Source organism: Phaseolus vulgaris, chromosome 6, assembly GCF_051622355.1.
Source record: "Phaseolus vulgaris cultivar YP4 chromosome 6, ASM5162235v1, whole genome shotgun sequence".
Taxonomy (NCBI): Eukaryota; Viridiplantae; Streptophyta; class Magnoliopsida; order Fabales; family Fabaceae; genus Phaseolus; species Phaseolus vulgaris.
Window position 1 is genome coordinate 15,801,766 of NC_143503.1, and position 16,904 is coordinate 15,818,669.

Sequence of the window (16,904 nt, forward strand, 5' to 3'; positions counted from 1 at the left end):
GTTGTTTTTTGGTCCTATGTTGTGACGTATGCCACAAATCTAATAAATAAAATACCTACTGATGTTCTCGAGATGCAAACACCTTATGATTTGTTATATAAAGAACAACCCAATCTTCAAAATTTAATGGTTTTTGGATATTTATGTTTTGCTTCAAGTTTGCAAAGAAATACATCTAAGCTAGATCCAAGAGCAAGAAAATGTATTTTTCTTAGATATAAAACCGGTATGAAGGGTTATGTTGTGTTTGATGTTCATAATAAGGAGATTTTTGTGTCAAGAAATGTAAACTTCTATGAATATGTTTTTCCCTATACTGAAAATAATAATTGTAACAAAGAAAATGGTAATCAGCAAATTGATGCTTTTGATTTTAATTTTGAACCTGTTGACACGAATGAGAGTTATCATATTGATCAAACCGAGGAGAATACTACTGATGAAAACAGCTTGCGAAGGTCTTATAGACATAGGAGATCTCCTAGCTATCTCAAGGACTATCATTGCCAACTTTCTAGTCACATTGACACCAAACGACTAAATCATTCTAGTAAAGTCCTTCATTCCCTATCTACATATCTTGATTATGGCAATCTAACTACTAAAAACCTTAACTATGTTTTAGCTATATCTTCTAATGAAGAACCACATAATTACAATGAAGCTATACAAAAACATGAATGGTGTGAAGCCATGAAAAAAGAAATTAAAGCCTTGGAAGAAAATGAAACATGGATTATCACTGACCTTCCCCACGGTAAGCAACCCACTGGATGTAAGTGGATGTACAAGATAAAATACAATGCGAAGGGTGACATAGAAAGGTACAATGCAAGACTTGTCGCGAAAGGGTATACACAACTAGAAGGAATAGATTACCTGGAGACTTACAACTATAAGAATGCTCCTTGCCATTGCTGCCACAGAGAACTGGCACCTTAAGCAACTAGATGTGAACAATGTGTTTATGCATGAGGATCTAAATGAGGAAGTCTACATGCTACCTCCACCTGGCATCAAGGTGGACAGGTTTGCAAGCTAGTAAAATCATTATATGGTTTGAAACAAGCAAGTCAACAATGGTTTGCTAAGCTTACTTCTTCTCTTAACAAAATTGGTTTCACTCAATCTGTTTATGATCATTCATTATTCATAAGAAACTCTTAAAACAATTTTACTATATTACTGGTATATGTGGATGACATTATTCTTGCAAGAAAATCTATATCAGATATAGAACAAGTTACACGATTTGAAGTTCTTTCTTGGTCTCGAGATAGCCAGATCTAATAAGGGCATTCATGTTTCCTAAAGGAAATATGCTCTAGACATCATCAACAATGTTGGTCTACTTGCTGCTAAACCTTGTGCCACACCTATGATGAAGGATACAAAGAACATGTTTCAAGAAGGACTTCCCATAAAAGATGTTACTACTTATCAAAGACTCATTGGGAGGCTACTATATCTTACAAATACCAGGCCCGACATAAGCTATTGTGTCCAGTTTTTAAGTCAATTCGTGCGGGCACCAACTTCAGAACATCACAGTGTTGCACACCGAGTTCTACGTTACATTAAGGGAACTTCTGGACAAGAGCTTTTCTTCTCGGCCAGTTCTGATCTCCAACTTAAAGGTTACTGTGATTCAGATTGGGCAAGTTGTCCACAAACTAGGCGATCAACAACCGGTTTTTGTGTTTTTCTGGGCTCTTCGCTGATTAGCTAGAAATCCAAGAAGCAGTCTACTGTGTCGCGATCATCATCCGAAGCAGAATATTGTGCCCTCGCTACTTTAACCTGTGAGATTCAATGGCTAAAGTATTTGATCGATGAGTTCAAGATAAAGGTCCAAACCCCAGCTGTTGTCTATTGTGATAATCAATTCGCAAGGTATATAGCTCACAATCCAAGCTTCCATGAAAGAACGAAGCACGTAGAGATAGATTGCCATGTTGTACGTCAAAAACTACAATCCAAACTCTTCCAGCTGCTGTCAATCTCCTCCAACCATCAAACTGTTGATGTTCTCACAAAACCACTTGAACGTGGTGATTTTATTTCTGCTATTTCCAAGCTTGGGTTGATCAACATCTACCACTAAGCTTGAGGGGGGATATTGAGTTTTGTGAGATTTTGTTACTCTGTTTTTCTGTTTTAACAGAGCCTATATATACCTTGTATTCCTTTCTCATTATACATATGAATATAATACAATTTTTCTTCCATCTTATCCTTTACCCCTTTTCTCTTTTCCACCGCATAATCTAATGCGTCCACCGCACAATCATAATTCAATACATGTGCCATCTGTCACACATGATTAAGCAACAAGGAAGATCACTGTGCTGCATAGTGTGGGTCATGGAGACCATATTCCAATATTTATGACCAATTATGCATAATGGTGATTAGAAATCTGAGAGGATTTGGTGCTGGTGCTGATAAGCCTACAAGTTTACTTCCAAGAGTGATTTGCAGTTGAAGCCTGTGGGTATATTAGAAGTAAAACTTGTGCAAGCAAAGGAATTAACAAACAAGGATATCATTGGAAAATCATATCCATATGCTGTAGTATACATACGGCCTCTATTTGACAGAATGAAGAAAAGCAAGACAATTAACAATGATTTGAATCCAATTTGGAATGAACACTTTGAATTTGTTGTTGAAGACTTGACCACTCAACACAAAAATGTTAAAGTTTAAGATTCTGAGGGATTACGATCATCTGAATATTGCTGATAAAAAAGAAAAACGATCATCTGAATTGATTGGTTGTGGTTAGCTACGACTTGATGAACTTCAACCTGGCAAAGTGAAGGATGTTTGGTTGAAGTTGGTCAAGGATCAGGAGATCCAAAGGGATAATAAGAACAGAAGGTAGGTGTGGTGTGGTGGAAATCCTTGCTTATAGGAGGTGCAAGGGAACAAACGGTGAAGATGGAATTGGCTGTCATGTGAGGGGAACAAACTGGTGTATAATATCCTACTGCATAACATGGGGGCGGCATCTAAGTGGAGGGGAATCATTAAAAACGAAGCTACAGAGGTTGGCTATGGTATCCTGTTCTCAAAGGAGAATAACATTAAGAATTCAATAGGGGAGTTTGGTGTGGAGAATGGGAGATGGAGGAAGAGTGAGTTATCTAAGGTGCAAAATCAATAGGAGTTTACTATGGAGTAATCGTTGAACATCCACCTTTAAGGCAAGAAATTGTTGAATTGTACAAAAGCAATGGCAGAGGGATAGAGTTGATCATAGACGTGGCTAGGGGCTTTCCTGAAACTACGAAAGATCAAAATGCGGCCACAGTTTGAATCAACATATCTTCAAGGTCAAATCAAGGTATGGAGATTGAAAGTTGAAGGAAGAGTGAATGCATGGATACAAAGGCCCAGAACCGTTCTTTTCATTGCCATCAAATGTTGAGGCAATGTTGCAACTCAGGTTTATAGAATCTGAAGCCTTTTAGGATGTAGGAGGCAAGGGTGTTCTGTTTCTGAGCTCTTTTCCACTACAGAGTTTTGTTTATCAATACAAACCTTAACACGGACATTGATACGACACGGACACGAAGATATGTATAATCTTTAAAATGTAAGATACGGGGACACGAATCTATATATTATATAATTATGAATTATATAAATTGACAATAAAAATTTATGTACACAAGTATGTTCTAGATTATTTTTTGGAATAGAAGGATGTTTTTAACAATTGATTCAAAAAGTATTTGTTTCTTATTTTTATAATCATAATAAAAATTTATACAAAATTTGAGTTTAAAGTTTGAGTTTTTAGAAAATTAATGTATTTTTCCTTTTTAAAATTATCTTAGAATTGGACTAGAATTTTCAGAAATCCAATAAATACTTTTTGAATTGGACATTTCACGGATACGTGTCTTACAAGTGTCATACGAGTGTCGATGTCCGATACGAGTATCCGACACCGACACACTATTTAAAAGAAGTGTCTGAGCTTCATAACTGCTAGAGATGATTTTAGGCAGGTCTATTTTTTTTTTTTTTTTAGTAATTTAACAATTTTGAATTACATGGTGTTTTACATAGTATGTTTTAAATTGTGGACATCTTGAAGTAAAAGAGAAGTTTGTGTATAAGAGTTAAAACATTCTTAAAGTCTTTTCTATTAATTTATTAATTTATTGTTAAAGTGTCTCATATTAATTTATTAATTTATTGTTGATAAAAAAAATTATATAAAACTACAACTTTCCAAATATCAACTTTTTCCATTTCTGTATAAAACCACACTATTAAATATGAAGTTAATGTAAATAATTTCCTCCTTTTATGTGTCCAATATTATTTTAATTTTATATATAATCTTTATTTTATTCATTAAATTCAATTAAATACATTTAATAAAATAAAATTCATAACCATATAATATTATTTTTATTCAAAAAATATAGCGTTATTTCAGTTACTTATCACTTACCTGATTCATTTTAAGATGAAGGTTGTTCTATAAGAATAATAGGTATTAAAAAATTTATTTGAATAAATTAAAAAAAAAATTATAGAATAATAGATATTAAACTTTTTTTATTAAATTGTAAATATTTATTAAAATTATTGATTAAAATAAATGATGATACAAAATAATAGAAATAGGTTTTATAATTCGACATTTTTTTAGATAATTGGTAAAAAAGAAATTTAGGGATTTATATTTTTATCTTTAATGAATTTTAAACTTCTAAATATTTAAATACAGACTGACTATTTTAATTAATTTTTTTACTTTCAATTTATCACGTTTTGTATTCTACGACTTATATTAGATTATACCTGTAATGAATAAAACTTAAAAACTAAAATAAAAGTATTTTACTCCTAAAATTTTAGGAGTGTTTGTGATTTTAAATTAGATTAGTTCCATTTATAAGAAGAAGAAAAAACAACTCTCTCTTAACCAATTTAATAGTAAAATATTAATTTTTTAGTATAATATTTCTTATACACGATCTTTTACTATTTTTCATGTAAAAATAATTTTCTTTTGTATTTGCAAAGAATACTTGAAAAATAAAATTTTAAATAGTTAAATTTAATTTCAATCTCTAGAGACTTGAACACTTCCCTTAAATGTTGTGTTTACACACGTATTAGACACTGACACTCATAGAATACATATCGTTGATGTGTTCAATTCAAAAAGTATTTGTTGGATTTCTGACAATTTTAACATTGGTTCTAACATAATTTTAAAAGGAAAAATACATTAATTTTCTAAAAACTCAAACTTATTATATAAACCTTTAGTATGATTATAAAATTAAGGAATAAATCATTTTAAATCAATTAAGAAAAACATCTTTCTGCTCAAAAAAACAAAACTGAAATATACTTGTGTACATAAATTTTTATTGTCAATTTATAAATTCATAATTATATAATATATAGATTTGTGTCCCAATGTTTGATATTTTAGAGATTATACGTATCTCATTATCCTGTCTCTGTATCGTATAAGTGTTCGTGTCCGTGTCTGTGCTACATAGCTAACACTTTAACTAGTGTTCTTATTTTTTAAAAATATTTTTGAATGAAATTTATGTTTTGAAACATAAATGAGATCTCTTATATGTTTTTCTAAAATAAGATTTTAACTGTAACTTATTTATCATATATTTTCTTTCTATGTGATCCGGTCGGTCATCGGTCTAGGGTGACGTCAGCGACTGATGGCCACGTGGGCCGTTCTTAGTGGGCCATGTGGGATGGGGAAGCTGATGTGCCTTGAAGAGGGTCACCTGCAGGGTGATCGATGATCAAGCGGAGATAGGTGATCAGAGGGCGATCGGTCGTCGTATCACACGCAGTTAAGCTAGGAACGAGAAGGGATTCCCGGCAAGAGCGTTGCATACGAGTCTTGGGTGGCAGAGTATCAGAGATCAGAGAGGTTAGGCGCTTTGCAGTACCATGCATGAGAGTGGTCTAAGGGAGCTAGCAGTCGGTCGATGATTGGTGCTCTCTTAGCCCATAACGTGCATGGGGCAAAACAGGGGTGATCGTTCACGCGTTAGATGAGGCCTGGTATGTGCGCTTGTCCAAGTCGCACTTGGTACTCACGCTGAGGCTGCCCGAGACGCCCAATGAATGAAACACGCTAAGTTACTTCATACACGAATAACTTGGGCGCGCGACAGGGTATATAAAGGCATTCCACGCTCATTACGAAGGTACGTTTTTTCATACTGACAAGTGACTAGTTTTCGCACAGAGGGGAGAGAGAGAATCACATAGTGCACGAGTCTCACTGAGATTCAGAGTACACGATTCTTTGGTGGTCTTGTTTGACTGACTTGAGCGTCGGAGTGCAATTGGCCGCTAGAGGCACCGTTTGTAGTGTTTTCGCAGGTTCGCTCGGACTAATTGGAACGTATTTGCGAAAGACGGAGTTTGACGTGGCGAGACCTTCAGCGATCAAGTCACCGGCAAGATCATTTGGCACCCACCGTGGGACCCGTGTGAAATTGTGATCCCATCCACTGTGCTGCCAGATTTCGTGTGTTCTTAAGATTCTTTGCTGCAAGAATGAGAAAGACAAGGCAAACTTCACCCGCGCCATCCGTCGAAGAAGGAGCTGTGACGATGGCGCAAGTCTTGGAGATAATGCGCGCGCTACAAGACGATGTGGCGGCGTCAAGAATGGCGCAAGAAAGGATGCAAGCGAACTTGGTTGCATCGCAAGGCAGGAACGATAATTTGAACCGGGTTAATGAAGAACTGCGCAAGTCTTTACAGGCGCAGAAAGAGGGGGTGGCGGAGGAAGGAGTGGCGCCACCACCATCTCCCCCCAGGACCTTCCCCATGCCATTCTCATCTGAAATAATGGGTGCAGTGGTGCCACCAGGTTTGGTGGGGGTGAAGGCCTCGTTCACGGGGGTAGAGGATCCAGAAGCGCACCTGACGGCGTTCCACACCCAGATGATGCTTTCTGGAGGCTCAGATGTCGTATACTGCAAGCTATTCATGAGCACCCTGAGCGGGATTGCGCTAGAGTGGTTCGTGAGCCTGCCAGACGGCCACATCACTTCGTTTCAACAATTCTCAAAGTTGTTCATGGAGCAGTATATCGTGAACAAGGCACCCCCAGTGGTGTCGTACGATCTCTTCGATGTGCACCAGAACCAAGGTGAGTCCCTCTGGGATTACCTTAGCCGTTTTGGGGCGCAGGTGGTGAGGCTGCCCAGCAAAGATGAAGATATGCTGGTGCATGCGTTCAAGAAAGGGGTTCTTGCAGGCCCCTTTAGTGAATCTCTGATCAGGCATCGTCCCAGCACTTTCGCGGAGATTAGGCGTCGTGTTGTGGCGCACATCACTTCAGAAACAGCGGTTTCTGAGAAAAGGGAAAGCGCGATCCCTAACAAGTCGCGCGCAGGACCAAGCAGGACTCAGCAGCCGATGAGGGTGCACGAGGCCAAAGAGGGAAAGAGGGCTCAGGGAAAACCACGCCCTTACGAGCCTCGAAGGGACCAGAATTGGGGGCGCACGAGGGAGAGCAACGCACCCCCAAGGTTTGATTTTGTGGTGGAGCTGGCAGAGCTGATCGCCATTCCAGCCATAGCAGCAAGGCTGCGAGCACGGGAGAAGACCGACAGGGAGCTGGGGCGAAAGAAAGACGTATGGTGTGAGTTCCATCAGGCTTATGGCCACCCACTCCGCACGTGCTTGGCGTTGGGACACCAACTCGCGGAGTTGGTGAAAAGTGGTTTTTTGAACGATTACTTGCGAGAGCCGCAAGGTGATCAGGCATCGGGGGCCCCAGCGGGGGATCCACAGCACGAAGTACCGGTGCACGGGTAGGTGCACACGATCGCGGGAGGTTTCTCTGGGGGAGGATGTACGGCCTCTCAGAGAAAGAAGTACGCGCGGTCGGTGATGGCAGTCGACTCGGCGGAGGAGGATCACTCCCCCGACGTTGACATCGTCTTTACCAAAGCCGATCTCCGGGACGTTATGCCTCACGACAACGACCCAATAGTTATCTCCCTTGTCACGGCAGGGAGGAAGGTGCACAGGGTCCTCGTGGACCAAGGAAGCTCGGCAGACGTGATGTTCTAGCCGACGTTCAGCAAGCTGCAGTTGTCCCCTGACCATCTGAAGCCATACCCGGGGTGTTTGTATGGTTTCGCAGGGGACCAGGTAGAGGTGCGGGGCTATGTGGAGCTGAGGACCACATTCACGGATGGTGCCACAGCCCGCACTGAGAAAATTAAGTACTTGGTGGTCAATGCTCCGTCCGCTTACAACATACTGTTGGGAAGACCGACGCTCAACAGGTTAGGAGTCGTACCATCGACAAGGCACATGAAGCTAAAGATGCCTTCGATGGAGGGGGTAGTGGTTACCATAAAATCGGACGAAAAGGAAGCCCGCCGCTGCTACGAAAACAGTCTCAAGTAGCGGAGAAGCGTGTGCCATGTTACCACGACGCCGCCACCAAGGTTGGACGAAGGAAGAGCGGAAGTCGCGACGTTGGTAAGAGGCACGCACGGCGACGTGGAGATGGAAGAAGCAATGCTTGGGGGCTCAGGAAGTGCCCAGGATGAAGCCGAGAGGGCGAGAGAGGTCGCGCCTCGCGAGTCTGGGATAGCGAGGGCGGTCATCGCCAGAGAGAGAAGACCCCACCCGACTGAGGGTTGGGTGGAGGCGTTGGAGAACGCCGCTTATCGGCTGGAGACCTTGGAAGGAGGGGCGATCCCCCGGACATGGAACGCCACGCACTTGAAACTCTACTTTAGTTAAAATATTGTAGTGAAGTCGCGCTTTCGCGCCAGGGCAAACAATGTGAACAAGTTCAAGGGGATGCCCTTTTCCTAGGAATAAAACGAGGTTATCAGTATAAAATTTGCAAGTTTTGAATTTGAAATCCTCCTCGCCCCAGGCGCGAGCGCAGGTGATCGGTTAGGCCTCCCTCGCCCCAGGCGCAAGGGTAGGCAACCGGTTCAAGGTCCTCCTCACCCCAGGTGTGAGTGCAGGCAACTAAGGTTCGAAACGCCAGGGGCGCTAGTAAGCCCAAAGAAGGGAAAGGAAGGATTCGAGAAACACCTTTACCCAAGTGGCATAGCGTCAATATTGGCTCGGTAGAACTCTTAGTCAAACCCCTTCTCACCCAAGGAGTGAGAAGGTGGGAGTACCACCCGAAGTTCTGAGGGTCGATGGCCTTGGGGCAGGCAAGAGGGTTTGTCGAGAAACACTCTTCCTCCCAAAGCAAGGCATCATCCTAGACCTATCGGTGTGGAAGTCCTCTATGCATTTAGCGTTGGAGCGACGAGAAATCCATAAAGGTATAAGGAGGGAAAGCAGAGCAGGATGACCGGTCCCTGGTCGGCTATCGGCGAATGGGGCATTGCTTAAGAAGTTTTAGAAGAAGTTCCTACGCGATAGACCTAAGCGGGCAGGCCCAAGCCAAGAACAGTCGTCGAGCGTTGTTAGAAGCGATTAAAGACAGAAGTAGAAAGTGTGAGGGAAATCGCGCTAAGTAAACAACTATAAACATACATAGCAAGAGACGAAAAAGATACCCCGCAGAAGGAAGAAAGAAGGCATTGAATATATGCAGTAAAAAGTCCTTTACATTAGAAAGTTTGAAGAAAAGAGAAAGTAAAACAGCAGGTGGTCAGGGACGAACGACCTTGCCGTCCACCACCTCAAATTCTATAGATAGTTGGGAACAGTCGACCTTTGGGAAGGCACACTTGAGTTGCTCGAGAGCGAAGTCAAAACCCTCAGCGAAGGTGTCGGTCGCCTCTTCCCATAGCTTGGCCTTCTCGGCCTCGAACCCAACCTTGTCGGTCTCAAGCACAACCTTCTCGGTGGTCAGGGTGGCAATGGCCGACTCGGCTTCTTTAAGCTTCTGATCACTCGCGGCGAGAGCCTCCGCCAAATTCGCATTCTGTTGGCGCATATAGACGTTCTCAGCCTCGAGTTGGATGGTCTTACCAGTGGTCTCCAGCAGCTCGGAATCAAGGGCAGCGACAGCATCCCCCATCAGCATCTCAGTTTTTATGGTCTCTTGGACTTGTTGGACACGCGCCAATTTGGTTTCCTCTAGCATGTCTTTCAGCATGCCATTGGTGTCTTGCAAAGCCTCATAGTCACTTTGCAGCGACTCCTGTTGGCCAAGCAGCTCCTTTACCTTGCCCTCTAGCTTTTCGAGGCGGCGATGTTGCGTGGAGAATTCTAAAGAAAGCACCATCTGACGGGCCAGATGGAGGTCCACCTCGTTGGAGCTCCACTTGACCAGCTCTTGATTCTGGAGCAATTGTTTAGTCAGGCGGAGAACCTTAGGGAGCCCCTCAGAGCTGGGGCCCGTTGCTTGGAAGGAACTCTCACCACCGCCCTCAGTTGAGGTGGCAGAGTCTTGGGGGCGCGGTGATGGCGGGGGGCGAGGTGTTCCCTCCGAGCGCACGACCCCGCTCCCAGCTGCTTGAGTTGGTCGGGGTGACTTTGCTGGGGGTGGGGAGGAAAGGGGGGCTGGTGATGGAGGGCGCTCAGGGGAGGCCTGTGCCTGAGGGATCAGGTTGACATCACCCTCAGGGCCCTCGGTTCCCCTCCTTTTTCGTTGGACCAAGGGGGATCCAGAGCTCTCCTCTTCAACAGTTATAACGGTGGTGGGGGCCTTCATCAACCGTTTTCTCTTCTTGTCACCCCTGGTCTCACGCCCTTCAGCTGGCGCGACCGAGATGGGGGAAGCGCGAATAGGTGCGGCGATCGCCTCCCCTTCAGAAGGTGCCTGAGCAGCCCGTCGACTCCTGGCTAGAGCAAGCAGCCTTTGCCACCTTTCCTTATCAGAAGTCATATCTGCATCAATCCGACATAACGAAGGGTTAGCATACCAAGGCTCAAGAAAGCAATCCAAGCACATAAAGGTAGTTAGCAAATGCATGCATGAGGGGCATGTTGGGAAAAAGCGAAGTTGCATGCCCAGGAGAGTGCCAAGTAGAAGAGGAAAAGAGGAGACAAACCGATGTATTTTTCGAGCTTTTCAGCATCGAACTCGTGCTTAATAAGGGTGGAAGAACCGAATTTGGCGCCCAAGCTTGAGAGGAGGCCGCACAGCTCGCGCTCGTATGGGGCCATGGTCCAAGCCTCGGGGTTTCCTAAACTCCACTTTAGGGACCCAGTAGAGAGGAAAGCCCTCGAGAAGGGCGGGGCTGTGTCTGTTGGAGGTGATCATGTAGAATTTGCCTTTCCAATCCTTGAAGGACTGCTGGTACAGACCCAAGATCACCCTCCTTGTCACTCCATTTAAGCTGACCCACGACCTATCACCCGGGTTCTTAGCCTCGAAGAAGTAGAGGAAGACGTCGGTCGATGGAGGGTGCCCAAAATGGTTGCATAAGATTTCAAACGCCCGGATGAAGCCCCAAGCATTCGGATGGAGTTGGCAAGGGGCGACGTTTAGCTCAGTAAGGAGTTCCTTCACGAAGAAGGTGAAGGGAAGGTGGAGGCGCAGCCTCTTAAAGATTGCTGAGTAGATGAAAGTAAAGGGCACCCCGTTGGTGGCCCTGTCATCTACGCAAATGGGCATGCCTTGGGGGGGGATGCGCACACCCAGGTTTCGGTCGTCCTCCCCGTCGATGGCGCATGAAGGCTCATCTGCAGCACCCTTCAGCAAGGTGGCGAGGTGATCGGCTGGGAGTTGGTTGGATGTTTCGGCGAGTAGGTGGAGGGGAGCCCACTTGTACGTTTGCGCGTAGCCTTGTGGAGGGAGCGTCGCCCTGGGTTGCGTACTCGCCGAGGGAGTCGCGCTCATCGAGGGCGATGAAGGTGCACTGGCGGAAGGCTGTGCACCAGAAGATGAGGCAAGGCGCGCAGTGGTTTTTGTGCGAGCCATTGTCCGTCACTACAATGGAGAAGCAAAAGGTGAGGAATCAGTAAAAAACTAGAAAAAGACGAAGGGAGCAAATGCTATGGTTCGAAGGGGTAGAGAAATGACGGCGATGAAGAGGAAGAAGAAGCGGAACATAGAAAAACCAGAAGGGGTCTCGGTACAGTGCAGAAGAGGAAAAAGTGACCCATGATGCATGTACGATGCGGTTTTTGAGCAATGCAATCGGTAGAAAATATTCAAATACGCCATAGATGAAGAAAGGGAGTACCTTTTTGTGATCGCGAACGATTTCTGGAAGCCTAGGAATGGAGAAGATGAATCGCAGAAGGAGGGTTTGAGAGTTGCAGAGAAACGTGTTGGGGAAGATAATGAAACAGTAGAGGCGCGTAAGTTTTTGAATAAGGGAACTGCAAACGACGTTTCACGCTAGCCATTGATGCGCACACGTGTCGCAAGATTAGGGAAGGAAAGCGTAACGTCACTTAAAGCACAACACGTGATGTGGCACGTGACGTGGCGTCACTTACCACGTGGCCACCGAGAACGAGCACTTAGTCTCTTCGCTGAGAACAGGTGCGCAGCTCGAGACTGGGGGACTTGTGATCCGGTCGGTCATCGGTCTAGGGTGACGTCAGCGACTGATGGCCACGTGGGCCGTTCTTAGTGGGCCATGTGGGCCGGGGAAGCTGATGTGCCTTGAAGAGGGTCACCTGCAGGGTGATTGATGATCAGGCGGAGATCGGTGATCAGAGGGCGATCGGTCGTCGTATCACACGCAGTTAAGCTAGGAACGAGAAGGGATTCCCGGCAAGAGCGTTGCATACGAGTCTTGGGTGGCAGAGTATCAGAGATCAGAGAGGTTAGGCGCTTTGCAGTACCATGCATGAGAGTGGTCTAAGGGAGCTAGCAGTCGGTCGGTGATTGGTGCTCTCTTAGCCCATAACGTGCATGGGGCAAAACAGGGGTGATCGTTCACGCGTTAGATGAGGCCTGGTATGTGCGCTTGTCCAAGTCGCACTTGGTACTCACGCTGAGGCTGCCCGAGACGCCCAATGAATGAAACACGCTAAGTTACTTCATACACGAATAACTTGGGCGCGCGGCAGGGTATATAAAGGCATTCCACACTCATTACGAAGGTACGTTTTTTCATACTGACAAGTGACTAGTTTTCGCACAGAGGGGAGAGAGAGAATCACATAGTGCACGAGTCTCACTGAGATTCAGAGTACACGATTCTTTGGTGGTCTTGTTTGACTGACTTGAGCGTCGGAGTGCAATCGGCCGCTAGAGGCGCCGTTTGTAGTGTTTTCGCAGGTTCGCTCGGACTAATTGGAACGTATTTGCGGAAGACGGAGTTTGACGTGGCGAGACCTTCAGCGATCAAGTCACCGACAAGATCACTATGTTTCTCAAAATTTTAGTCATGATTGAATGAGTTCAAATATCTCAATGAACATAGGACCATGCTTTAAATATGTATGATTTTTAATTGTTTTAATTATATTAAATTATTTAAATCATTTTTTCTTATTAGTGAAAATTTTGAATATATTATTTTTGACTTCTCAAACTTATTCATCAACATCCACTATTGCTAATTCTTATTTATTTTATAAACTTGATGTTAGACATCTCTATCGTACATAAGAAAATAAGAAAGAACTTCAAAACATGGGATTTTAAAACCTTTTAAGAAAGAATCCAAAAAATATGGAGCAAACAAAAGAACCAAAATATCACCTATATATAAAGATTCCAAAATTGGTATAATAGGTTTCTATCTAGTTTGTTCTTATAATTCTTTATGGGTAGATATAGTCTATCTATGTATTGTTTTTATTAACATATGATTTTTGGTCTAGTCCCCCATTTTTTATTTTTTTAATAATAATTTATTTATATGATTACAGATGATTGTTGTTGTTTAAAGTGTCAGTCTAATTAAGACGTCAAATTGCATATTAATGCCTAACATAAAAGCTTTCATGTAAAACTAAATAAATACAAATTTCCAAAAACCAAGAACTCTCATTTATCCTTAGCAGACATCTCATAACTTTTCTAGAACGTTCAAATCTCTTAATAATTTAAACATCTTCTCTATTATCGCTAAAAAATTTCAAATACTTATAGTAACAATTTCACATTCTTTCTTTCAGAAAGTAAATTATGTACTGAATATTTTCAAATAATTTGTTTGCAAGTATTTTATCGTAATTTTATTCGGAAAGATATTTTTTTATTATATTTATTAATATATATATATAGTTAAAAATTTGAAAAATTACACTAATTAAGTTTTATGTGAATTAAATATATATATAACGATCAGTTTTAAATATTAACTCAGAAAATATTAAATAAATATTTAATGCTATTTAATAGAAATATAAATTATATTAAATATGTACGTTACTATATATCAAATAGTATAATTTATTTATTTGTATAATATATAAATTACATAATGCAATAAAATTTGATATTATTACCTATCAAAGTTTTAGCTACTAATATTTTAGATTCTAAATTATTAATTTACAAAGTACTTTATAAATTTTTATTAATAATAGAAACTATTTTGATATCAATAATTTTTTAGTTTATAAAATGGTTTCTAATTTAATCGTCACTAATTATTTTAGTTTTTAAACTTAATTTTTATTTAATGATTTTTTTTAATTGAGAGTTGACTTGAATTCTTTTGTTTTTTAGTCTCTTTGAAATTTTTTATTTTTTTATTTTTTTGTTATTGAGGTTGGCACTATATAAGAGACACCAAGGTTAACCTTCATTCCTCAATCAAATCTTCTCTAACATTGCTTTATTCTACACATTAGAATGGTTGTGAAGGTGTATGGTCCAGACTATGGTAGCACTAAGGGAGTGTTATTGTGTCTGATTGAGAAGGAAGTTGAGTTTGAAACTGTGCATGTTGATGGCTTTAAGGGAGAGCACAAACAGCCTGAGTACCTCAAGATGCAGGTTCTTTTTCTTTCTTTCTTGCTGTATTTTTAGGTTTCCATTTCATCCCTCAACAAGAACATATATGTAACATAAACTTCAGGTCCTTAATGCTTGTTTGTTCTTGTTTGCAGCCCTTTGGATTGTTTCCTGTTGTTCAAGATGGTGATTATGTTCTTTATGGTTAGTCCCTTAACCTATTTTCAGATTTTGTTTTATATACCTTGTAAAATATAACATAAAATCACCTTGATTGTGCAGAATCACGGGCAATACTTAGGTATTTTGCAGAAAAATACAAAAATCAAGGGACAGATTTGCTGGGGAAGACCGTAGAAGATAGAGGTCTTGTGGAGCAATGGCTTGATGTTGAAGCACATAACTTTACTCCACCAATCTACAGCTTGGTCAAAATTTATTTTGCTTCTGTACTAGAGGGTGTTCCAGCAGACCCAAAGGCTATTAAAGAGAATGAAGAAAAGATTGAAAAATATCTTGACATTTATGAGAAAAGGCTATCCCAGACAAAGTACTTGGCAGGGGATTTCTTCAGTCTTGCTGATCTTAACCATCTTCCATTTACTTCTTATTTGATGAATGAAATGGAAAAAGGGTTTATGGTTAGAGAAAGGAAGCATGTCAGTGCTTGGTGGGATGATATTAGCAGCAGACCATCTTGGAAGAAGGTTCTCCAGGACTACAAAAACCCTTATGATGTGCTTAAAGAGATGAATTTAGTCAATTAGGTTGTTCTATCATCTCAGAATAAAATGTTCTCTTTTCTTCTTAATTAGTAGTACTTGACCATATCCTAAGAGTTTGATTGTGTATCAAAGCTATGTAAAAGGCTTTCAGGGTCAAAATAAAAATAAAATGTCATTTTAATAGTTTATTATGTTTCTTCATATATCACACCTTACTCTACTATACTGAATTATGATATTTTAAGCCTATTTTGTCAATAGTTGGAATTTGGAAAACTTACCTAAAATTTAAAAAATTAATAAATTCTGTGTAGATAAGAGTTTGTGGTTAATAAATAAGTTAAAGTATTATATTTAATAAATATAACAATTAATACTAATTAATATTGATAGAATACTACGTTAATATCACTAAATATATATAGAAAAAACGATTTTAATATTGGGAGTAGTTTTCTTGCTAAATCATTTCTAAAAACATAATAAAATTCTATTAAAAATCTCGATTTAATATTATGAATTTCAAAATTTCTATAATTTAAAAACTTTTAATTCTATTTTTCATTATCTTTAACGATCCTCTTATATTAATTAATATATTAAATAATTTATTTATTATATTATATTTAATAATATTAATATTGATAGAATATTACATTAATGACTGCTAAAAAAATACTTAACAACGATTAAAAAAAACTATATAAAAACAATTTTAAAATCGTCGTTAATTATTTGAATGTCGTAAAAAATCAACTCTTTATAACAATTATTTTAAAACCATCATTATAAAAATATATTCGACGCGTATAAAAATCTTGTTATTTTAAAATTTAAATAGAAAAGAAAACTTTAATTTTAAAGATGATTTCAAAAAACCGTCGTGTTATAAATGGTATCATTCAAAAAAAGTCTCCCGACCTCGATGATATTCGCAGTGTAAATTTCAATTAAAAAAAGTCATATAGAATTTTAATCACGGACATAACCATAATAAAATCTTATCTTTTATTTAAACACAGACAAAACTTTCCTTAAAAGATAAAATTGTCCTTTTAACTCTATCAACGTATTTTTATTATTTTAGATATATTCAATCATATATTAAATATTTTATTCATTTTCACACTAATTGAAACGCATAAATTATAGTAAATCATATCATTGCATTAATTAATTATAAATTGATATAAACAGGGATGAATATGTTGATTAATAAAAGAAATGCCTTAAATGTTAATCTGGCGGTGCATAAAAGTTAAATTTAATTATTGTTAAGTATTTAAAATCAATATCTTATCTTAGTTAAATTAAAACTACTTAAGATAAATTATTCTACGCAGTGTTCTTTGTTG

At 40.1% G+C, this 16,904-nt stretch overlaps 1 protein-coding gene across 1 annotated transcript; it reads left to right on the plus strand.

Annotated features, from left to right (window-relative positions):
* Nucleotides 1–14,681: 14,681 nt before the first annotated feature.
* Nucleotides 14,682–15,737, plus strand: LOC137833034 (glutathione S-transferase F9). Its single transcript, XM_068641425.1, has 3 exons — nt 14,682–14,866; nt 14,980–15,028; nt 15,107–15,737. Exons 1-3 carry the CDS (start codon nt 14,723–14,725, stop codon nt 15,589–15,591), a joined length of 678 nt encoding a protein of 225 aa, XP_068497526.1. The 5' UTR covers nt 14,682–14,722; the 3' UTR covers nt 15,592–15,737.
* Nucleotides 15,738–16,904: the final 1,167 nt, after the last annotated feature.

Bases quoted from the DNA above. Each gene is read 5' to 3' on its own strand.
- LOC137833034 (XM_068641425.1), top strand. From the start codon at position 14,723: ATGGTTGTGAAGGTGTATGGTCCAGACTATGGTAGCACTAAGGGAGTG. The intron at 14,867-14,979 runs GTTCTTTTTCTT...TCTTGTTTGCAG, and splicing joins CTGAGTACCTCAAGATGCAG to CCCTTTGGATTGTTTCCTGT. The intron at 15,029-15,106 runs GTTAGTCCCTTA...TTGATTGTGCAG, and splicing joins TGGTGATTATGTTCTTTATG to AATCACGGGCAATACTTAGG.